General features: G+C 41.1%; 2 protein-coding genes across 5 annotated transcripts in view; both read right to left on the bottom strand.

Annotated features, from left to right (window-relative positions):
* Positions 1-10,176, bottom strand: part of CERS5 (ceramide synthase 5) — a 32,913-nt gene extending 22,737 nt beyond the window's left edge. Inside the window, exon 1 of the mRNA XM_082850333.1 lies at positions 9,972-10,176. Within this exon, the coding sequence (XP_082706459.1) occupies positions 9,972-10,168 (197 nt within the window). The 5' untranslated portion in view covers positions 10,169-10,176. The remainder of the gene's footprint in view (positions 1-9,971) is intronic.
* A 3,194-nt stretch (positions 10,177-13,370) lies between these two features.
* Positions 13,371-25,313, bottom strand: part of LIMA1 (LIM domain and actin binding 1) — an 83,019-nt gene continuing 71,076 nt past the window's right edge. For 2 of the 4 annotated variants that reach the window (XM_082850558.1, XM_082850559.1), the window contains 3 exons: positions 24,280-24,389; positions 17,206-17,339; positions 13,371-15,702 (listed from right to left, as the gene is read on the bottom strand). In XM_082850558.1, coding sequence (XP_082706684.1) covers positions 14,694-15,702; positions 17,206-17,339; positions 24,280-24,389 — 1,253 coding nt within the window. In that variant the 3' untranslated portion in view covers positions 13,371-14,693. Of the gene's footprint in view, positions 15,703-17,205; positions 17,340-24,279; positions 24,393-25,313 lie in introns of all 4 variants that reach the window. The other 2 variants (XM_082850556.1, XM_082850557.1) reach the window with 1 other exon arrangement.

Raw genomic sequence — 25,313 nt, forward strand, 5'->3', positions numbered from 1 at the left:
CTTCCTCTCTCTCTCATCTGGCTTCTGTCCCTATACTTCACTGAAGCTGCTCTTTGCCAAAGTCGTCAATAATCTCCTTATTGTGAAATCAAATGGATGCTTTTCAGGCCTGCATCTTACCTGACCACTTAGTGCCATTTGACATTATTGAGCACGTTCTCCCCCTTGAAATGCTCTTTCCTGTTAGCTTCCTTTCTGTCACACTCTTCCTAGTTCTCTCCCTCTATCTTTCTGGCAGTAGAACTAGACTTCTTGGTGTGCACTGCTAGTTGGGTCACCTTGGACAAGTTACTTAACTTTCTCCTTGCTTCAGTTTTCTCATCTGTAAAATGAGGATAACCACAGTATCTACCTACTTCATAAAGTTACTGTGAAGATTCAATGTTTAGTACTTAGAACAGTGCCTGGGATAAAGTATGTACTTATTAAATGCTAACTACTGATATTATCAAATACTCTATGGCTGTCATACCTCTTATCTTCTTTTGGGTTTCTTTTTCCTCTGCCTTTTCCTAAAACACAGTGTTTCCTCACGGTTCTATGCAGATTCTTACCTTACTCTACACTCTAAGCCCTGGGTGATTTCATTCAATAACGGCAGAGGGTCTGTATGGTCCACAGACCCCAAAGCATCCCTGAGATACTCTCTGGGGGCTCATAAAGTCAAAACTATTTTCGTAATGATATTAAGACATTTGCCTTTGTTATGGTGTTGATATTTACAATGATGATGCAAAAAAAGCAATGGTGGGTAAACTTATGGAAGCTGAGCACAAATCAGGGCAGCGGCACCAAACTGCAGTAGTAGTTATTGTATTCTTTCTTGCTATAGCCTCTTACTTAACAACAACAACAAAGCCAGTTTCACTAAAGAATGTCCTTGATGAAGCAATACAAATGATTAATTTTATTAAATGCCAACCCTTGAGTACATTTCTAAAAAGTATTCTGTGATAAAATGGGCAGTACACAGAAAGCACTTTTATTGCATACCAAAGGATACGGTGGTCTCAAAGAAATGCACTTGTTTGACTGATTGAGTTGTATGCTGAACTAAAATCACTTTTTACAAAGAACACCATTTTTACCCAAAAGAATGACTGACAGACAAACTACGGTTATTCAGGAACTGGGTATTTCAGAGACATTTTCTTAAAAATGAATGAAATAAGCCTGTCACTTCAAAAAACAAACAATCTTGCCATTGATAAAATTCAAGCTTTCAAGTGAAAATTAGAAGTTTAGAGACCATATATCTGCCTTTAAGCTTGACAACGTCCCAATACTTCAAGGTTTTTCTGATGAGATTGTTACAGTGAGATTACTATGATTTTTTAATACTGTATAATGAAATGTATTGGCATTTAGGATATCTGTATAACTTAGTGAACCAGTATTTTTCAAGTGACCAATACATGATGTCCATTCAAAATGTAAGACACCAGTGGATCTTAACATGAATGGAAAGCTCATTGATATGGTTTCAGATTCTAAACAACCTTTAAGAAACTACTCCTTGTGTTTTGGTGTAGTATCAAAGATAAAATACTTCCCCCTTCCAATAACATATCTGTGTAAAGCCAGCTTTTATTTATATACTTCAACCAAAACAACATATCAGAAGGGATTGAATGTAGAAGCCTGCGAGGAGAATCCAGCTATCTTCTACTAAGACATTAAAGAGATATGCAAAAATATAAAATCAATGTTTTTCTCTAAATATTTTTTTGTTTAGAAAATTATCTTTCAAAAATATGTTATTTATGTTAACATGTAATAGGCTTCTTTTTTTCTTTAATTTATTTTTGGCTACTTGGGTCTTTGTTGCTGCGCACGGGCTTTCTCCAGTTGCAGCGAGTGGCGGCTACTCTTCCTTGCGGTGCGCGGGCTTCTCATTGCGGTGGCTTTTCTTGTTGCGGAGCACCGGCTCTAGGCACGTGGGCTTCAGTAGTTGTGGCGCACGGGCTTAGTTGCTCCGCAGCATGTGGGATCTTCCTGGACCAGGGATCAAACCCGTGTCTCCTGCATTGGCAGGGAGATTCTTAACCACTGCGCCACCAAGGAAGTCCTATTTTTGTTATTTTTAATGAAATAATAAATATATTTCTTAAATGTCTCGATTTCAATTTCAAATATGAAAAAATTGAGAGGTATATGTAACCTACATCTACGAAAACTCCTTGGGATCCTCAGTAATTTTTAAGAGTAAAAAAAAGAAAAATGCTGAGAACAAAAGATTTAAGAATTACTAAGTTATACTATTTATTCACTTATGTGCTGCTGATTCCCAACCATATATTATTTTGTATATTCCCTATACATATGCATGCACATCAGTGTATTTTTTCTGAGTTAATTCTTAAGAGGACAGAATTTGCTATGTACAAGCAAATGTGTTATACAGATTTGTTGTACACATATGTGCTTGTTGTGTACGAGGTACTACACTTCTCAAGGACACCTATACCACCAAATCCAACATTTCTTGCATGGTCGGTATGCAAGTAATCTTTGCAGGCTTTTTTAAGGACTATTTTTTTTTAATTGGCCAATTTGCTCTTAAAACAAAGCAGAAACAAACTAAAAAGAAGAGAACCTTTATGCTATCCTAAACCATGACAAGGCATACACTGTGGATTTATACCAGACTATTCTTCACTCCTTCTCCCATTTCCATCAAAGTTATCTTCACTTAGACCTATAAGAGGGCCTTAAAGAATTAAGATGACTAATAACTGTGCAATCTGATGAACCTACTTGGTACTGTGATGAGAAAGATGGATCAGCATTCTGCTTACACCTTACCTTATTATGAGAGAAGTAAGTCGTGAGATAATAAGAATTACTTAGAGTATATAATTATATTAAAATGCTTCACAGACACAAACTAATTTAAGACTAAGTTGTAGTTTTATTATACAGTAGCTAACGAATACTTTACTTGCTATAGAGCAGCAAGTAGCAGCAGTTCTCCAAGTATGGCTGGAGAACAGCTGGAGGTCCCTAAGATTCTCGTTGTTAAAGAACTCCTCTAACTACCTACACACATTTCTTTCATTAAACATATTTATTTTTTAAATGGGTGAGTAATTATACTACTTAATGCATTTGCTTAAAGTAGGAACATAAATGCATGCATGTTGAATAAGAGGTGGATTAGAGAAAAAGGTTAACAAAAAGCTCTTTCTTAAGAAGTTTTTACCATCCTTCATAATTCAAGAAACAAGTGTGTGTTAGTGGGACATTAAGCCTGTATTTCAGTTAATAACTGTTAAAAAGAACCGAATCCACCTCTTCCAAATTCCCATGACTTAACCTTGTGCATACATTCATTACACTCTATTTTAACCACTGGTTTTCTTGCTCTCTTCCTGCAGGTAGACACCATGACTTACTTTTTTACCCTTGGCACTCAGTTTGATATCTGGCATATACTAAGCTCACAATAAATAATTGTTGAAAAATGAACAGATGAACAAATGGGTAAAAACTTAATTCTCAACTAAAAGGTAAAGCGTTTCAAGGAAATGTGGCCACCTGTCCTCCTGGGTCATCAGATAACCTACCAGCTACATGTAGGAGGTCAATGATTTCCGGAGAATCAGTAGAAATTCAAGTTAACTAACTTCAGTCTATAACTGGAGACTTCCCCAAGAAGTATTAAAACACAACCACAACAATCTGATTTAGTTTGAGACCATTTGTGCCTATAATTGAGACTTCTTACAAATGCTGACACTACCCCAGAACTAAGGACTACAAGATATATATCCTTTTTAAGAAACTCCATAGTTTTGAGAAGAATACAATAGTTTGATTATTCTCATTGCCTTATCAGGGCTGTGTAGCACCTCATGTACAATGAACTACTTGACAAACTTATTTGTTTACACATCATTAACTACTCGACTGAGGAAATACATGCAGAAGAAAAAAACGCCAGAGCAATACTTGGCTAGAGGGCACTGTTAATTGACAGTTACTCAAAATAGACTGTAACTAGTCATTTAAATCATTCAGAAAATGATTTACATTTTAAAAATCCCATTATTACTATAATTTGTTAGAAAGCCCCACTGTTTAAAACCTGGTCCAATATACTCAGAACGAATCACCTTCTGGTGCTTAAAAACAAAATCAGGGACTTCCCTGGTGGTCCAGTGGTAAAGAATCCGCCTTCCAATGCAGGGAACGCGGGTTCGATCCTGGTCGGGGAACTAAGATCCCACATGCTACGGGGCAACTAAGCCAGCGCGCCACAACTACTGAGCCTGCGTGCTTCAACTAGAGAGCTGGCATGCCACAAACTACAGAGCCCATGTGCTCTGGAGCCCGCGCACCACAACGAGAGAGAGAAAACCCAAACACTACAACTAGAGAGAAGCCCGTGCACCGCAATGAAAGATCTCGCAGGCCGCAACTAAGACTGATGCAACCAAAAATAAATAAATAAATAAATATTTTTAAAAAACATAAATAAAAAATAAATCAAATGTGAATCTACAGGCTTCCCTGGTGGCGCAGTGGTTGAGAGTCTGCCTGCTAATGCAGGGGACACGGGTTCGAGCCCTGGTCTGGGAGGATCCCACATGCCGCGGAGCAACTAGGCGCATGAGCCACAACTACTAAGCCTGAGCATCTGGAGCCTGTGCTCCACAACAAGAGGCTGCAATAGTGAGAGGCCCACGCACCGCGATGAAGAGTGGCCCCCGCTTGCCATAACTAGAGAAAGCCCTCGCACAGAAAGGAAGACACAACACAGCAAAAATAAATAAATAGTTTAAAAAAAAAATGTGAATCTACATTAAAATTCTCTTCTTGGTTATTAATACTTATTTGAATCACTATCATCAGCACTGCTCAATAGAAATAATGTGAGCCACATATGTAATTTTAAATTTTCTGATAGGCACTTTAAAAAAAGTAAAAAAGAAACAGGTGAAATTAATTTTGATAATATACTTTGTTTAACCCGATATATCCAAAATATTATCATGTCAATATGTAATCAATGTTAAAAATTGAGATAGTTTACATTTTTTTCCCCTGCATTAAGTCTTGAAAATCGGGTGTGTATTTTACACTTAGAACACATCTCAGTGCTGACCAGTCACAGTTGAAATCCCCAAAAGCTAGTAGCTACTGTGCTAGCTAGTGGCTCCTATACTGGAAACCACAGTACTAGATAATTCAGAGAGAATTCTTCATATCTAGGAAAACTGCCTTTGCATCTAGGAAAACGAGTTTCAGATTTTTTTTTTAGTTAGAAGTGACTATGGTTAACTCCTTTTGCAGCAACACCTCAATTAACTTCCCCAAAGATAAAGTAGGAGTGGATTCAACCACAAAGAGCCCAAAACTCAGTGAATTCTTTAGAAAGCAGCTTTATCTGCCTAAAACTACCTCTGGTGAGGAAGCCAAAACAGGTACATCTCCCCCTCCCCACTCTATAAGGAAGGTACAGAGTTCACTTGATGCCTCCTCTTCTCCCCATTAATTTCTTCTTTACCCAGCTAGGAGACCCTAGTTTTCTGAATCAGGAAGGGGCTAAAGCAAAAATATCTGACATGTTTCTTTTCTGTGACAAATATATTGTCTCCAGGGGTAAGCCAGGAACCTGACCTCAGTCACAACAGTATTCAGGGTTGTCTGCAGAGCATCAACACCCACTGCACAGAAAGGGCTAGGGAAATTTTTCCAGGAGAGAGGAGGGACACATAAGGCTTCTGATCATCTGGAGCTTATTAAGAGGTGGGTTCTTAGATAAGGGCAGAGCCATGTGACCATCTTTTTCAATCTCACTCTGCTGGATCTGCAAACCTGACTTAATTCTGTGATTTACAATTCAATAAGGCCCAACAGAATACCTTTAGGGATGTAGTGGAATGGGCAATCTCCCTTACAACCTAGTCAGCAGCTATGTCCACTCCTCCCAACACCTCTCTCCAGTCTGGAGGACCTACTAATACTGGGTCACAATGTTGTGACATGACATGGACCTAGAAGGAAGGCAGCAGGTCTGTCAGGAAGAGGAAAAAGGTTCTTCTTCCTCCACTTGGCAGAAGTGGGGAAGAACAGGAAATAAAAAAAGAAAAAAAAGGCAGCAAGCAGCAGAGTTAGCAAGGTTTACAAGAGGAAGATGAAATGAGTGGTTAAGAAATGTGCACAAAAAAGTGAGTCACTGCTCTTGTTTCTAGTTATAAGATAGGCCAGTAAGTGAGTCTGTTAATCCCCTGTGCCAGAGAATGGTATTGAGAAAGTTCCTTAGACATGCCAGTGAGGTTGCCTTGGAAGTAACAGGAGAGAAGAGGGGACTGGAATAATGAATGAGCAGTAAGGAGAGCTCTAATCTATCTCCTGTATAATTCACAAAACAATTTTCTCCTGGCAACATAAAGCTCCTATTGCAATACCATATTCAAAATAAATGAGCCTATGTAGCTCTGATGATATCAATATTAAGTCTCAAGCTTATACTTGATCCCAAGGAATAAGTGCTCAGGGACTAGATATTAAATTTCAAACAATTTTATCTTTAAGATCCAATTTAAGTAAGACACGGCACACCTAGCTTGGACTATTCATTCCCTCAGGTCTCAATCATCAATGTAATATTAAAAGAAGTTTTAAAGAACAGGTGGAAGAGTTTCTTATCTCTCTTTTGATAGGGTATAGGGTAGCATGAGTGTGTGCATGGGGGGTGGGGAAAAAGAAAAAGAAACTGCAGAAAGGTGCACAACATGCAAATATTGTGTGGTGAAATTTAACAGAAACAAAGGAATTATAGTTTTGTCTCTCTCAGTCAAGCCAAACATCTATTTCATGTTGAAGATCTAGATTCCAGTTACTCCTCTGGGCATCTGAGTAGACGAGGGTGGACCCTTCTCAAACATTCAATCAGAATTTACTGACCACATGCCACATCGAAGGTATTTTGCAAGGTGCAGGCCACCATAATGCAACCACTTAGCAGAGGCCCACAAAGGAAAAACCTCTATTCTTGGGTAGGTAATAATCTCCTATCTGCAGTTCTTTAGCGAAATAGCTAGATACATTAATATATGGTCAGGTGGCTTTTCAAATCTTCCCTATCAGATGAGGCTACAGCTCTCCAGGGAATGTGGGAACTTAAAAGAATAAAATGGGGACTTCCCTCGTGGCACAGTGGTTAAGAATCCGCCTGCCAATGCAGGGGACATGGGTTTGAGCCCCGGCCCAGGAAGCTCCCACATGCCGCGGAGCAACTAAGCCCGTGCACCGCAACTACTGAGCCTGCACTCTAGAGCCCTCGAGCCACAACTACTGAAGCCTGCAACGAGAAGCCACCGCATTGAGAAGTCCGTGCACCCCAACCAAGAGTAGCCCCCGCTCGCTGCAACTAGAGGAAGCCTGCACGCAACAAGGAAGACCGAACGCAGCCATAAATAAATAAAATTATAAAATAATAATAATAAAATAAACAAATGCTTGGTGTGGTTGATAAGAAAGAGAAAGTAAGGATAAACTGTAAACTCTATATTTTTTCTTTAGGATATTCTTAAAACAACACAGAGATAATTTATCAAAGGGTATAGTGTAAGACATTAATATATGCAGAACAATTTGAAGCAAAAAATGCAAATTTCAGGTCAAACACATTATATTAAATAACCAAGAATAAGATGTACATGGATTTCTTCTCCAAATCCTAGAATAGTAGCAATGGCAGGTTAAATCTTAACTCTTGAAAGGGGGTTTTAAGGAATATGAAAAGTGGCCACACCATACAGTGGAAAGAGAATGGGGCTGGGGAAAACACTCTGGATCTTGGTTCTACCTCCTCCCCCAGGTGAGTGTGCAGCTTCTGAAAAGCTGCAAAATGTTTCTAAGCCTTAGTTTACTATTTATATAAATGGAGGTTGGAGTTCTAGCTCTTACAGTTCATGATTATTATATGAATCACTTTTTAGAAACTAAGTAGTTAGGATTTGAGAAAGGAGAAAATGTAGGAAAGAGAATAAATGAACCAATATTTCTGATATCTTTTTCTATACTCTAAAAGTGACTTCTATTACCTTCATGGAAGTCCAGCACAGTGAGAGAAGAACTGGTAATCCAGCTGTAATTTCTATTGCTAACTAAAGTCGTAGGTCTTAAAGAGAAACAAAGTAGCAAGACTGCTTCTAGGCTTAAACTTTCCTAAGGTCAAACATGACATTAACAAGGTACATGTCCTTACTAGCCAAGGAATATCATGCTAGAATGCTTTCACATCAGTATTCCCATCCATCCCTTCTCCCCTGACACTGGAGCACCACAGAAACATTCAGATAGAATTCCCACAGGTAAAAAGGATCCTTTCCAGTGGCTGTGCCAGGGGATATGTCCGTCTTCACAGTCACCTGGGGGTACTCCTGGGAAATATGAAGATATAGGCAAGCTTATATAAAATGAGTGTTTAGAAGCAACAAGCTAGTTCCTCTTACCACTAACTTGGGGAAATTTCCATATTAGTATATATTTATATGAAAAGCAGAGAATCTTTTCCTAAGACAATGAACTTTTTTTTTCTCTCCTGAATTGTGTATTTTCCTTTTCAGTCATTATACTGTCTTTCTCTATGTTTTTTTGCTCTCATATACAGATGCGAAGGTGGAGAGTACCTGGACCTAGGTTACTCCTAAGAAGGACAAGCGGTTTGTGCCTCCGCCCCAGGAATACTTAATACAACGACTATAGTTAAACTTCTGGCACAGCACTTTGGCGACAATACATAAACACTGTTAAATAATGGATGAATGGTGGGAAACATATATATTTTGAAAGATTTTTGTGTCAGAAATAGTAGGCAAATCAAAGAAGTAATCCAAAACAGATAACATTAGGTTTTCAGACAGTAACAAAGTAGTCTATCTGCAATATAGTCCCATCCTCGAAAGGGCATTCCTGCTCTATAGGCCAAAGGAACAAAAGATGTCAAAGTGCCATCCTCGTTACCTGAGACCTATGCAGAAAGAAGTCACCTTTCCCGGGCTGTGAGTAGACTCGATCAACATCACTCACAGCTATAAGTCCACATTGTAAAATCACCACAGCAAGTCCTCAATGGATATCTTTATCTTCGACAGCAGACAGGAGCCGCTCACTCAATGAAAAGTGAAAACACTTTTTGTCAAGAACACATGGTCACTTAGAAGCTGGCTCAATACAGCTGTTGTCTCAATACAGCTGTTGTCTCATACGCCCTAAGGCTCTCCATCCTTTCAACATGACCACTCCTCCTTCCATTTCAGGCCTCCAAGGCCTGTTCTGCAGCTAATTTGACACCTTTCCATACTCTGGAAGCCTCAGGCTCCACCACACCCTATCCCTACCAGATTTCTACTCTCTTACGGGCTCTGGCAGAATTTTATTGAAACACACACACGCGCGCGCGCGCGCGTCCATGCGGTGTGACGAACCAAGGCTTAGGGCCTAAGTAATCCTGTGCCCCTCAACTATCTGGAACTAAACTGCCCTCACAAATCTTATCTTCCCATGAACCCATTTCTTCGGCTTGGAACGTCTGGCTCTTGCGCCGACCCTTCAGTTTCCATGATCCCAACTAGTCCTGGTTCTGGCAGCCCTTTCTTGTTTCCCGCCTCGGGTTCTCGGTCGCAGCTCGCAGTTTCTTGGTCTGCAGAATCCTTGGAGGTTGGGGAGAGGCCCATGAGACACCCACCCCGGGCTCTCAAATTGAATGGGTCCAGTGTCCCCTTCGACTCTCACTCTTTCAATGTCCAAGCCCCAAACTCGCTGTCTTTACCTAGGCTCCACGACCACCTAGGCCACCCTCGGAGCATCCCGCGCGCGGCCCGGGGCTCTCCCAGCCTCCTGCTTCCGGGCTTTCCCTGCAGCTCGTCTTCCGGTCCTCGACCTCCGCCTCTCCCCCCGGGCCGGTTTCACCAGCCCGCGCCCACAGCCCTTCGCGCCGCTCGCCCGCGGGCTCTCACCGCTCGAAGAGCAGCCTCACGGAGAACACGCCCGCCGCCAGCGGGAACACCGAGAGGATGTGCCGGGCCCGCGGGTAGCCGTAGCCGTCGCCTGGCCCCTCGAGGTCGGCCCAGCTCACGTTCTGGGGCAGCCAGAAGCGCTCGCTCCACAGCCAGCCCCACAGCAGGCCCAGGGCTCCCGCCACCGCTGCCGCCATCTTACGCCCACCCCGCGGCCACCGCCGCCACAGCTTCAGCTGCCGCCACGGCCAACAGAACCCGCGGGGAGGCAGCCCCGGGGCGGGGCCGGACCGGCGGCCGCCCCCTTCCGGCCCCTTCTTGTCCCCGTCACGTCTCAGTCCGCCTCCTCTGAGGGGCCCAGCTTCTTCACCGCCCATCCCGCCTCCCCGCCCACCTCCCTCACCGCAGCCTCCCCGGCCGCCTCTCCTCGGGACTCCGCCTCCCGATCCCGGCCACGCCCCTCCTTTTCCCGCCCCGCCTCCACCCAGCCCTGGTCCCGCCCCGCACAAGCACTCAACGCTCGTGCCGCCCCTTTTTGCTACCGGTTTCCGCGAAGATTTTCCTCCTCCCTCACTCTCCCGTCCAGATACGGCTACACCCCTTATTTCAGGCATAGCTCCCTTATGGGGACATTCTTCTCAGTCCAGCCAGCTTAAGCTGTTCCTGCTCCCTGGAAGGCCATACCTCTCTCTCGCTCTCTCTCCCCCCTCCCTCACAGCCCCCATCTCTCACTAGGGTTTATCGCCATCTCAGCTGGTCCCGCCTACTAGCAGCGTTCTTTTTGCTCCCCACCCTTTTTCTCTCTTCGTGCCCCTCCATGATCTCAACCCCCTGTCCTTGTATATCCCTCAAAATTGACTTTTAAAAATCCTTTTATTCTTCTCATGGGGAAAGGAAATGGAAGATATCCAAAGGAAAATATTAAAGGAAAAAGAAAAGTAGATGATGGCCAATGTTTAATGAGGTTTACTATATACCAGGTACTGCCCTGAACATTTTACACACATTATTTAACTTCCTCATTCTGTGAAGTAGGTATTTACTATTTTATGGATGAGTTAACTGCGGTCCAGAGAGCAGCTTGCCCGAGGCTATATAAACAAGTGGTAGAGCTGAGCTTCTGAACTAGAAAGTCTTTAGATTCCAGAGCCCTGAAGCTTTATCCTATAAAACTCCTTAACTTTAGATGTCCGCATTGAACATTGAACTCTTGTGGATCTACATAAACAGGGAGGGGAGCCATAGACAAGAAACCTTTAAAACATTGAATTCTAAATTGTCCCTCAACCGCTGGAGAACGCTGAACCCTGGGTGCCAACCGTTCAAACCTGGCTACAAGGTTAATTACCACAGGCTACCTAGAATGATCTGAAAAAAGATTAAAGAACTAATCTTGTCCAAGGACAGAGTATCTTTATACTAGTAGGCATGCTTGCGGCAGAAGATAAAGAGTTTCAAAGGGAGAGAAAGAAGAGAAAAAAGGAGCCGCCTTAAGGAGTAGACTAGAAGGTCTGCTTGAGGTCAGTGGTTCTCAAACCTTAGTGTGCCACAGCTCAGACATTAGCTTCTCTCATCTCCCACATGGAGAGTTTGCTAAAAGTTTTCTGGGCTCCATCCAAAGAGATTCTGATTCAGGAGGTTCAGGGTAGGCCCATGGATGTGCATTTCTCATTTCTAACAAACTCAGAAGTCATGCCACTGCTGCTGGTCTGAGAACCACACTGCCTGAAGCCATTTTCGTCCAAACCCAGAAATAGCTTAATGGTAACTACCCTATATTCAAGATACGTTTTAAAAGAACTCACAGGACCTCCCTGGTGGTCCAGCGGTTAAGACTCCATGCCCCCACTGCAGGGGGCATGGATTCGATCCCTGGTTGGGGAACTAAGATCCCACATGCCGTGTGGTGTGGCCAAAATAAATAAATAAAAGAAGTAAACTCTCTCTGATCCCATGGGAATTCAAAGCAGAGCCCCAAGGAACAAAGAACATGCTAACTTAGCATGCAGAGGCCAACACACAATGATCTTGGTCTCAAGATCTATTCCCAGAAAAACACATATGTACCATTTCTCAACCTCTTGATTGTTAGAAAACATACTGCTGATGAAATACGTAATGAAAGCAAATTTAGTACAGGTTTCACTTTGGCCAGGAGTGATCTGACCAGCAAGCTGGTAAAAGAACTAAGTTGGCCCCTGTAGCAGTCATGTCCCATCTCAAGTCCCAAGCTGGCCCCTTTTCCTGCTTTACCAACAGAAAAATTCACATCATCCTATTGTCAACATTGACATAGTCCAACAAGTTGCCTTCATTTAGAGAGCTGAGAGAATAAATGATAAGCACTTTTTATTTGGCTGTAGGTTCTTTTGTTTTCTAAGAATGTTTAGTGTTATCTGGTCATTCTCTTGATAAGAATATCCTTTTATTATATTGATTATGGAGCTAATTCTTGTCTCTACGGTCTGTACCTGTGTCTACCTTAGCCCTTGAAAGGCACAGAAAGGAGTTCTTCCAAGGGTAATCTCAGCCCCCAAGTACCTGATATACGGTGACATACTCAACTGATACCCATTAATGCCACCCATAGGCACTCAGACTTTTTGTATAAGGTTAGTAGATATAGGGAGTACAATGTGGATGGGTTAGAGCAGCAAGCAGTGAGTCACAGAGTAAAGGAAGCTAAACTCAAGCCAAGATTGGATATTTTATAAATGTCAGCAGGAACTTCTGGATTAACTGTTCAGTGAACAGGGCTTTCTAAATGACTTCAGCCTGTGTTGGGGCCAAGAGCAGATAGTAGTATCCGGACAAGCACTTAGAAGACCAGGCAAGACGCTGGAACACACAGTGACCCTGGAAAATGTTAACAGATGACTCAAAAAGCATTTCTATCTCCAAGGAAATCTACACTCCCATTAAAAAAGGTACCTTAATTGGGGCAGTTGCCTCTGCAAGCAAGGAAAACAAACAACCAACTATGCCTCTGCCCAGGGTAGAAAACAAGTCCATTTTCAGCAGAGGCATTTGGAAATTCCATTTAGCATTTAGGTATACTTGTAAGGTAAATTATTAAATGCGGAGTACAATTAACAATAAAAAACCACCACTGCATTTTGAATTGGTAAAACAAACAGCTCATTTTGAATGTACACAATAATTCTCTTGCCAAGTTGCTTTCAATTTTCAAGAAAAATGTTTTCTAGGCGGATGAAATCCTAAGATCAGCCCAACACCACCACCTAGTGGTGAGAAGTATACATTGCATGTCTCTTCACTTGATACCCATCAGATCCATCTGCCTTTTCTACCCAAACTGCTAAGGTAAAAGCAGGTCCTGAGAGACTGTAACAATGTAAAATAATAATGGAAAAGGAACATTGAAAAGTTCAAGTGTAAATTAAAAGCTTTATTGAATAAAAATGTTTCAGAGTAAGCAAGACTGTAAGAAAGCAGAATATTTTACATCTCTAAAAAATATCAGAGCTAAATCTCTAAAAATGCAGTATAAAGAAAAGCCTATACCTTAAAACACCTCTCTCCCCCAACATACAATTTGGAATATCAATTATGTACAACAACTGTACTCAAGTTTATATTGTTCCAAAACCTTAATACTAGAAAACCATCCCACAAAAGGCCTATAACTGGTTTAATTGCACCCTAGGAATACTGTCTGCCATAAAAATCAATACATTTCAGAGCTTATAAGTATTAAAAAACTAGTGTCCCAGAAAGGGGATATCAGAAGTAGAATATAGGGTTTGGGGATCTGAGCTCAAGTGGTTTAAGGCATTTTTTTTTTTTTTTTCTGTTATTCCTCCTTTAAACTCATCATTTTGCTCTAATATGCAACATGGCAAATACAAAAGATCTTATAAAAATATTGCAGCTTACAGTAAATTATGAGAAGCACAGATACCACCAGAGAAGAAAGCAATCACTTGGGGGTGTAGTCAAACGCATTGGCAAATACCATAGCTTATTTGGGACACAATGAATCTCTCCAAGCACTAAGGGTGCTCAAAAGGTGCTCCAAAAAGATGGTTATGCTATATCTCAATAATCCAGTTCAGGATGTTGTTTAGAAAGCAGGATGCAATAAATTCCCCATATATATCGGAGCAAGCAGTAAATTCCCCATATATATCAGAGTAAGAAAATTAACCTAAATTTTTTTTTAAAGACTAAATATTTGATCTCTTAACAGAGGAATACTAAACAATAAATTGGTATTCATGTAAAAATATACAAACTGTGCCCTTTATACTAAAGTGCATTCAGTCACAATGTTTAGGCCCCTAAATCCCTTCTGCATGTTTCCTAATTCCACAATTGAATTTTTAGCATAACAATGTACTACTAATCATCTCTCCATTTTCATATTGTCTTTTGGGAGTACAATGGAAGCTGGACCATATCCGTTGGAATATTCCCCCCCACACACACACATACACACTCCCAACCCCCAAAAGACCTTAAAGCAGTTGTGTATATCATCATTGCTAAAAGAGAGGATTTAAGTAATGTTATCTAGCATTTAGAATTGGTTCACTTAAGCTGCACAGTATGGGATTTTTTTGAAGCAAGAATTCTTTTCCAAAGTTACTTCCACATAAATTACAGCTCATGCTAAGACAGCTGTTTTGTGCATCACTTTGATAAAGGGCAGTGGCTCACTAGCACTAACATAAATTTAAGGCCCAGCATCATTGCAATTTGTTATTCCTCATCTTCATCCTCATCATAGTACCGATTTCTCTTTATCTGTTCCTCCACAGAGAGCTCTTTGACTACTTCTCCCTCCCAGAATCCCACATCCTGGGATGTCTGATTCTGAGTAGTGAATTCTTTAGTGGAGGTGTTATCTGCAAAGCTAGACCAATTTTTAGAGTTGGGTTCTAGTGAAGACTGCTGTGTGAGAAGGTTTCTATCACCTTCATCTAAGTTTGCACCATTTTCTATAAGATTTTCACTCCCCATCTCAAAACTGTGAACTTCCTTACTTCTCCTTCCTGCCTCCTCTCCTTTAGATCCCTTGTTTGGCCAGGTTGTTTTTTCCACACTCTCATTCTTCTCGGAGGCGTTGGCATTTTCCGTTTGTTTCCTTTCTGCTGCTACACCTCCTCCGAACTCCTCACTCTGCTCTGACATGCTCCATCCTTTCCTGACAGATGGGGACAAGGTTTTGGGGCTCTTGACTGAAGAGGTTCGAAATGAAGCTGCTACAGTGAACGGGCGGCTTCTCTCCTTCAGTGAAGAAGTTCGTCTTAGCTTCTTCAGATCCAGATCTACATCCTCAGGAGCTTCAGGCTTGCTGATTTCATCCTCAGGAGGCCACTTAGGCTTCGATACTTTGATCCCTTCCTCCAAGGCACTTCCTGAACTGCCAAGTTCAGTAGGGGGCGGCCAGGCAATCCTCAACTTCTTGGTTTCAGCTGGCTTGTCTTCTTTCTCCAGCGGGGATGAGGCCTTGGCTTCCATACTTGCAGTCAGCACACCAACCTTAGCAATGGGGGCATCTTCTACCCCTGGGCTCTGAGGGGTCTCCCCTGCATTTGGAAGCTGGGCTGGTCTCTCCAATGTTTCTTCGTTTTCATTTTTGCTCGCCCACAGATCCTTGTGTGGTCTGTGTCCAAAGCCTTCATCATAGTTGCCTTTAGATTTAAAGAGTTGATTGAAGTGAGGCTTGCAATAGATTCTCCCATGTAAAGAGGCATATGTTCCTAGACTGTTGTTTTTAAAAAAAAGAGCATAAAGTTAACAAATATGTATTCTCTTATTTACACCAGTAGGCTGAAACCTGGCAACTCCAGTATATTCAGAAGATGCTAAGTGAGAAAAATACCTTTAAAAGCACATCAGTCACTGAGGGTGTCCTTTTAAGCACATTTGTTTTATTATCCTTATAAAAAACATGCTCAATTCTAGGTCTGAACCTTCACAAGACATTCTTCCACCTGGTACATGCTCCCATTTTCAAGTGATTTCACTCCCCTCTGTCAAAACTGTTGAAAAAGTTACTTCTTCCAGGAAGTCTTCCCTAGGTAGTCCCACCTAGTTCTGATCATTCATATATTTCCTAAGTATTTCTAACCTGTAACTACTTTTAATGATATTCCTTTGTAAAAAGTTGCATCTTTTCCCTCCTAGTTTCCCATTTGTGTTATAATTTAAAAGCATGTTTTTACAGGAATGGGTATAATGCTCTCCCAACGCTTGGCACTGAGTAGATGTCAGTGATTAAATAAAGGAAAGCTATGGTTAATAGGAGAATGGTGAGCAGTAGCCAGAAGTCGGTCTACCCTAACAAGAGTGCTGGACAGGCCTTTAGGACATCTGGTGTCTCTCGCAGGGTTAACACATTTTAAAGGGGGGTATAAAAACAACAGCATTTCTACAGAAGAAATATAAAAATTCAAAAATTTAGAAAAATGTGCTCTGGAGAGAAAAATACAGTGGGCAGAAAAAGAACCACTGTGTGGAAGTTCCAGAGGCACATTTTGGCTCAACAGGAGGGAAAGTTTTCAAGCTAGTGCTAACACTGGAACTAGCTGTAGTGGGGTATTAACCCCCGCAGAACGCCACGCAGGTGCCAGGACATCTTTCAACAGTATGCTGGAAAGGGTGCTTGCTCTGGAAGGAAGGCTGGAGGAAATGACATCCTGGTTACTTCCTCCTCCAAGGTTCTACGGTTAAAATGAGTTAATACGGAATATTTCCCCAATTTGTCACATTTATATCCATACTTTGAGTAACTTGGAAGAAATGATACATAATTATTTTCTCAGAAAATAAAATGAAGCAATATACAGAAAAATATATGCCCTTCAGGATCTATTATTATTGCTATTTTTACCATTTATATAGTGTTTGGGATAATTTCAAGGGCTTCAACAAGTATCCTCTTGAGATTTCTTAACTGTATGATTCTATGATACCAAGGGAAAACATTCTACTAAATTAGGTCACAGGGGCAGTTACCTGCAACTTACATGATTTAAGCTTCGGTCCTAACATGTAAACTAACATGTGAGAGTACCAAGAAGTTCTAAACACCATTATAATTTGATATAAAATGCCTGTCATTAAATGGTACTTTTTACTTTCTTCAGAGGTCCTCAACAGCACACACTATTAGCACCACAGATTTTAGTACCAGTGTTCTAAAAACCAAAGACTCCCTCTGGAGGTCCAACCACACAGAGAGATGGCTTGTTTTGGTCTGGCTTACCTCAGTTTGTTGTTGCAATAGGAACAACGGAAGCAGCTGATGTGAAACACCTGCTTGTTGGCCAAGAGACGCTCCATTGAGTAGACTGTTTTCTGACATTCCACGCAGGTCTCTCTTGCAGGTGCCTGAAACTTCTAGGAAAAGCAAAGGACAACTTTAGCTAGCAAAGGCAGTGATGAGTTAGTACTCTGCTGAAGTGGGCCCTGGGATTTACTTTGTTATCTAAGGGCTCCCTTACCTGGTCTGTCAATTCTCAGAGGAACAGTAAGCCTACTGCAATTCTATCGGTTGACTCTCTAAAGCCAAGAGGCTCTCCTGAATTCCTTACCCAGATTGTCTGGCTGCCATAAGTGCAGCAGCCACTGAGGATGGGTGGAGCTAGGGCTGGACTGCAGAGAAAGGCTTAGACAAACCACCACACACACACACACACACACACACAAGTACACACAAAATGATTCCACGCACAGGAAATGAGGAGAAAATGTCATCACATACAGAAGAAAGAAGTTTGATGGTTTGATCCAAGCGCCAAATAAGAAGCAGAACAGACTTTTTAAAGACCAGATTCTGAAGGGGCTAACTTTCAAGGAGAGAAAGCATTTGGCTCTGGGAAGTAGGAAAAGACTTTTAAAATCTTTTTATTTATTTATTTATTTATTTTTACTGAAGTCGAGTTGATTTACCATGTTGTGCCCATCTCTGCTGTACAGCAAAGTGACTCAGTTATACAGAGACATTGTTTTAAATATTCATAAAAGACACTTTGATAAAGCATCTCTCAGTCCCCTCTGCATATAATCTTGACTTGCTCAATCCACTAGACATAACATTTTTAAATAAAGCAAAATTGACACATAAATGGAACATTTTAAAAGACACACAAACTATTTTATTAGGATTCCAGAAGAAAGCATAGCCCAATAAAGCTACAGGTTCTATAATCTTTTTAAAACACCAAATGGAGAATAAAACTAATGTACTGGGTAGAGGGGGTGAGTCACAACGGGGATTCATGAACTGTTTGTAAAGTGTGGAATATGGGCGGGGTGAGCACAGCTGTGGCTGGTAAACTCAGTCCTAAACTACATAAAGTAGGTTGTATTAGCACTGATGAAAGCTAGAATTCCAAAACCATAAGTTTTTACATGATAAGAAATAGTTACATGGCCACTAGGGGTGGGGGTAAGAAGTCCCTAGGTGTGTGTGACTCTTGACTTGTCCCAAGAGAAACAGCTCAACCAGTAAATGCAGAAGCAGCTTTAGTTAAGGTGGCCTGGAAGCTCTTTCAGGCACCTTGGCGGCCTCTGCCCCCAAGACCGGTATGGTGGTAAATAATACAGTTTAGTCCCAAAGCCCAGGGCCTGAATGGTTAAGGTCAGCCTAAGATAAACCAGCTTATGGGTAAGACAGAATTTTGATTAAAAAATCCGAATAGACCCATAAAAAAAATTCAGACTGCTGGTTCACTTGCCACATGATTCACTAGGAAGTAAAGCAAAAATAGGAATGGTTTTCCAAGTAGATGTGGACAGAAAATGAGAGTAGAAAATGGGCATAAAATGGAAGTAAACATTAATATCTATAAAAGGGAGTTTAATAAAATTAGTGCTCCCAAATAGCACCAAAGAATTTAAAAGTGAAGGAGGAGGGCTGAGTGTTAACAGCAGCCCCTCCATTCCTAGGGTTAGAGTAGAAGAGAAAAACTTAAAGAATCAAAGACCACAGCTACAACTTAAGTTTACCAGGCATAAGGGAGGAACTTAAATATGATCAAATGTATTGTACTGAATGCTGCTGGCAGATATTAGGGCATTATTTGGAGCTCAGAATTGTTTTTTCTTTTTTTAAAATTTATTTCATTGAAGTATAGTTGATTTACAATGCTGTGTTGGTTTCTGGCGTACAGCAAAGTGATTCAGTTTTACATATATATAGTCTTTTTCATATTCTTTTCCATTACGGTTTATTACAGGATATTGAGCATAGTTCCCTGTGCTATACAGTAGGACCTCACTGTACAATTGTTTTTTCTTTCTCTCTCTTGTTTTTTCTTTTTTCCTTTGGCCGCACCTCATGGCTTGTGAGTTTGAACCCAGGCCCTCAGCAGTGAGAGTTTGGAATCCTAACCACTGGACTACCAAGGAATTCCGAAATTGTTTTTTCGTATATGGATGGACACATCTAACAAGATAGGACCTAAGTGGAGATGTCCTTGCATAATTTAATTAGGTTTCTCTAAAAGGACTAGGTCCTTGTCTAGCAAGCAGGAAATCCATTAAAAGGCAGAATAAAATTTGGGTATAATAGTACAACTGGAGAGCAGCTGTACAAATCACAATTCAGACAATGTAAAAGTAATAGGACAAATGTATTTACTTATCAGATTGAAAATCTTTTTCAGTTGCAGGATGAATATTGTATTTATAATACTTAGGAGAGTAAGTGCTCATTCTGGTCGCTAAAGACAGAGCAGGAGACAGAAATTTCCCATGGTAGAGGAGGAAATGGGTATTATTCTGCTAAAGGGGACTGGAAGCCTACAGAGCATGCCTCTGTTACACACACACACACACACACACACACACGCACGCACACAGAGAACACACAGTAGGAGAAGGGTGCAGCCCAGTGAACAGAAAGGAAAACCTGAGAGAAAGCTGCAAGTTGAGCTCACATTAGGAGGAAAGTGGAGGCAGGAGCAGAAATTAGGTACCGGGAGCAGGAAGCAGAAGCTGGAAGAGACAAACAGGAACCTTCAATGAATACACAGCATTTGGTGTGCCCTGGAGGGCTTTTTTCTGCAGCTGAGCTGAAACTCAGTTACAGACTCATATCCAAGAATAAGACCACAGTTTCTTTCTTTTTCAAGTAACTGCTAATCATGGCAAAATCAGCCTCACTCACATCTACCTGAGGCTAGATCAGAGTACCAGCTCAGAAGAGAGAGCTTTTATAGCCTTCACCCAAGGAGTGTCTCATTAACAATTCTTTAGTGTCTTTCTACCTCCCACACCTGACACCCCCCCACCCCGTGGCTCCCTCTTGAACGGAGCCTTCCACAACAAGTGAAAAGGCATTCCTCCCCTTAACATCAAATTAATGGACTGCTAGCTCAAATATCTGACTAACCACAAGCTTCTACCTCACCAGACCTACCAGATTCCCATTATTCCTCTTCCTTTTTTCCATACACCCTTTTCAAATTATTTAATGAAGGTTAATACGGCAGCTGCCCAAGGGCCCTTATAGCATCATAAAGACAAGAGGAGCCCAACATGGTAATATGCCAAGTCAGAGTGGTTGTGGCTGTGCATTCCCTTTATTTCCTCTGTCCTGGGCTCTCAGCCACTTTTCTGTAATTGCCCCCATGTCTATTCAGACAGCAGGAAGCACGGTCAGTGCCCAAACCTCTACCATTATGGTAGGCCCGGCCCACAACCTGTCCAGGCCGTCATGGCACGCCTGAACTTGCATAGCCACCTTTAAAACACTGCCAATATTAGAATGTCAGACATTTTTTATCTTTCCAATATATTTTTTCAGTTAGTAAGATGTTTTTTCATCTCCCCTCCCTCACCATTTTTCAAATGTAGAAACTAAGGTACCAGGATGTCAGATGCATTACAGAAGTTTGCACAGTCAGTAAAAGAATTAAGATTAAAACTCAGAATTCCCGACTCACAACCCAATAGAGTATTTTCTCAATTGTCCTGGAATAAATTTCCATAACTAAAGGAAACGCTTTGGGGAAGGGAGCAGATGCTAACTAACCCAAATGAACATAATTTCACCACAGCATTTTGAACAAACGACAGTCTTCACTTTGTTTCAAATTAAAATATGCAGATAATATCTTCAGGATATTCAGGAATGAGTGCGATAATATATAAATAATTGATGTCCCTAAACACTGTCATGTCTTTCCCATCTGAGGGATGTTACAGGCCTTCTGTAGATCAGCATCTACTTAAAGCTTTTTTACAATAAATTTTTATGACTTCATCTACATTCTTTCACTCTCATGTCTCATATATATTTTTTAGTTTAATGAAGGCTCCAGTTGGGGTACACGTCTGTGTGTGGGAGGGGAGCAGGTAGCAGCTGGCCATAAATGGTGAAGCTAATTAGCCTTTAGACACAGTGAAATCAAAAGAAAAATCTGTATTGATGTCAGGCCTCCATTCCTCAGACAGAACACTATAAAAAGCCTTTCATTTCCTCCTTACAATTTGTACAAAATATCTGGGTAATTAAATTGAAATTCTTCACCATATAGTAAATGGTTGGGCTGGCTCTGAACAGCCTTAACCCTTCCCCTAGCTTTCTGTGAAAGCATTTTGGAGATATTCACACCTTAAACAGATCGCTCTACATGTAGAGGAAAGGTTAGTGCTCTGAGAAAGCAGTAATGATGTAGGCAGTGAGAAAAGATTCTAGATGCCCTTCTAGCACAATTCTGGTAGATTTGCAAAATAGCATAAAACCTCCTACCCTGTCCATGGAGGAAGGGACAGGGCACAGAGGGTACAGCCTCTCATGCAGGCTGCCATGTTTTCTCATCAACTGAGTCTCATCAACTGAATTATCTAGCCAGTGTTCAAAACAGATAAAATCCTTACTTTTAAAGACCAGTATCATTTATGGGGTGTTTTTTTGTTTTCTGTATTTTTACTTTATTAAGCTAAAATTTGAAATGAATTGAGTCTTTACCTTAGATGTCCTGTTTTCAATAACAGACAGGAAACAAGGAGCAGTTTTACCAGGACGTGTGGGACCCACAAATCTATTCTGAGTGAACAAGTTTATTCTTAGCTGTATGTAATTTCCCAGACTTGAGAAACAACTTCTGTTGCATGGTCTATAGCCACAAGACCAGTTATGCCAGCAGGTCTTCCTATGAACACTAAAGTATCTATATACTTGCCTGCAGAAGGTAAAGAGTAACTTTGAGGAAGAGAAAATAAATGGCCTGTAAATAAAGTGGAGATGTGATTGGGTACCACCCTGAGCTCTGTACACCATAACCATTTGAGCTTTGGACCATGGGCAAACACAGGCAGTGAGGCCAGTTTACCCCAGTCTTTATACAATGTTCAAAACCTGAGGTGTATGTCTGGTGCAAGCAGGCTTGTCTGCATTCTACTGCTGGGTGACCAGAGCCAAAAAGGCAGGCATGAATCTGGGGCAGGTGCAGAGGGAGCTTTTCCTCCATCTCCTCTCCCTGGTGTGCCAGGAAGACCTAAGTGAGGTGCATTCCTTCGCACACTGCTCATCAGCTCAGACCCTGGAGTATGAATCCGGAGGAGTCCCAAAGGTCCAACCCAGGACCAGGAGATCTGGCCCAACAGTTGAGGGAGGTAAGCAAGACTGGACTGAGAATTCAAATATACTTGAGAACAGATTTTAGTTCTTAGATCAGCCACAGAATTTCCCTAGGCCCTCAGTCACACAGAATCCATGGCCAAGTCAGCTTTGTTAGCTGTTCTTCGTCCAGAACCACAACCCAAGGACTCACATCTGGGCAGGGTTGCTGTTGGAGAGGAAATTAACCCCGTGGCATTTGCTACTTTGTTGGACTTCAGATACTGGAAAAAAAAAAAAGTGCTGATGCCAGCATGAGCAGAACTTCGAGGCCAGAAGAGAGGGTCATGTTAAGTACATGTGCAGATTCCATCACGCAGCTCAGTTCTTTCTCCCTCATTTACTTGCTTTCTCTTGCTACTTTCTTCACTTTTTGTTCCTTTCAATAAACCTTACTCCCCTCTTACATCTCTGCTTCCTCTAAAATTTTCATGTTTACCTTCTTCCCCCGACCTCCCCTTTCCTGGATTCTCCCCTTTCCTCCCTTTCTTCCAAACCCTCACCTATGTCTTACCTCCATCCTTTCTTTTTTTTTTTAACTAATTTTTATTGGAGTATAGTTGATTTACAATGTTGTATTAGTTTCTGCTGTACAGCAAAGTGAATCAGTTATACATATACATATATCCACTCTTTTTCAGATTCTTCTCCCATCTAGGTCATTACAGAGTATCTCCATCCTTTCTGTGCATTAGAACTTTCATCAAGAGACCAATCATGCCTACAGTTGTGCGATAGAAACATGGCAGATGTGTGCATGAGGTTGAGGCAGTACAAACCACCTTAAAACTAATTCTACCTATTGAGTTTCTCTCAAATGTTAAAACCTTTGAAAGAAAACCCAGCTCCTTAAGATAGCACCAGAGGAGGAAGACACTAAAGAAGTATAAGATATGTTTGTTATTAACCAAGTGGGTAAATCAACACTGCATTAGCAAAGCATTCAATTAAAACAAGTTAGGTGAGCAGCCTAAAAGAGGTGTTCGATTTTTTTTATCTTTGTTTATTTTTATGGGAATATTTACTTGTTCATAGAAAGGGGAAATACTGCTTTTAAAAATTAGTGAATGAAAAAAAAAATTAGTAAATGAAAGGAGACCACAGATTGAGTAGCCTAGTAAAATTTTCCTCGGGTACAAACATTTTGGACATTCCTTAATATCTAATATTATAACCTAGTGTAAGTGTTATTTGAATGGCCATTTTTATAGCAAATGGACTGGTCAACCCCCACTGGAACGCACACATTCTTTCTTTAAACGCGCTGACCACCAATCATGTTATGGTCAAGTTCCTCAGACCAGGGAGCCACTAAATCTGTAACACTGCACATTCCCATCCGATGGGCTGATTTTAACAGATTTTTCATATTGCTCTTTTTTATAGGTTTTTACCCATTCATAGATTTATGAATTTGGACTTAACAAGAAAAAAAGTCAGGTTATCTTCTTTAACTTTGGGTTTTCTTTCATGAGCTTTCCAGATTTCAGACTGGAGCGGTATCAGTGAGGCTTCCCACTCCTGGCTCAAACACCTAAGCAAGAGCAGCAAGATTTCCAGGGAAAGTGACTGGCTCACGTGTGCCCTTATCTGGCATTTTCATCCCCAGGAAAGCAAAAACAGGTTATAATGAACATAAAGATAAAAGATGCAATGAGCTCTACTAGTAAACCAATGTCTACAAGGCTCCAAGAGAAACTACCATCATACCTTCACTGCTTTGGGAGGAGAACTTTCAGAAAGGCCGGAAGCTCTGGCATCTGGACTTAGTGGCTTGGGATGCACAGGCTGCTGGAACTCACTCTTAACCTGGGAGTTACCTGCTTGAGTTACAGAAGGAAGACATTTTATAGTACCTCAAGGGAAGGCTCAGAAAAGGTTCCTCCCCAAAGCAAATATTAGGCACCTCCACTAAGGACAGGTCCTTTCAACACCAGGAAAAACATAGCTTTTCTGTTGAAGAAAAGCATTATTCTAATGCTAAAAACTATGCTCTTACGTTCTCTGTTCTCTCACAAGTGTCAACTCAGATGCTTTCTCACCCTTTGCCACATGCAGCGGGAATCCAAACCTCCCTACATAAGGAAACTTCTGCCCTGTAGCATTTGTCATTTTTTAAGGCTGTTTATAGACTTTGATGGCTTTTTGGTAGTTAGCAACCCCAACAACTCCTTCTGGGGCGTTTCAACTGAACTTGGGAAAATGGGGGAATGTGAGGGGAGAAATTTCATAAGACAGGCTCATGTATATGAGTGTGTATAATCTGACACCATCTTTTTGGGACTCAGTCCTATGGCGAACATCCATGGATGAAGATTATGGAAAAAGACTCCATAAAGTTTTTTTCATAGTCATCGACGTGTCACCTGCATAAGTTAATTTCCTGCCAATATATTTGTTTTATGGAAAACTCAGAAGAGGCACAGAGAAGTCATTCACACAGTTGCTAAGGAACCATAAAAGATTCCCTAAAATCTAGAGTTATGTCAACAAAGTACTGAACGATTATGGCTTATTTTTCAAAAAAGTGTTTTGCAAACCTAGTCAAAACTCAGAAAAATTTCTAGTCCAAGCAAAATGACTGCAAAAGGAATGTTCTTGGATTCAAGCAGCAAGTTTCTAAAATTTTAAGGCAGGGTTTACTAGAGATCTGTTTAGCTGATACTTCAACTTCTTGCTGAGTTTTCAATGTCTAGTAAACTAATTAACCTGAGGAGAAGCTAGACATCCATATATATTTAAAA

Source organism: Leucopleurus acutus, assembly GCF_964270905.1.
Source record: "Leucopleurus acutus genome assembly, chromosome: 11".
NCBI lineage: Eukaryota > Metazoa > Chordata > Mammalia > Artiodactyla > Delphinidae > Leucopleurus > Leucopleurus acutus.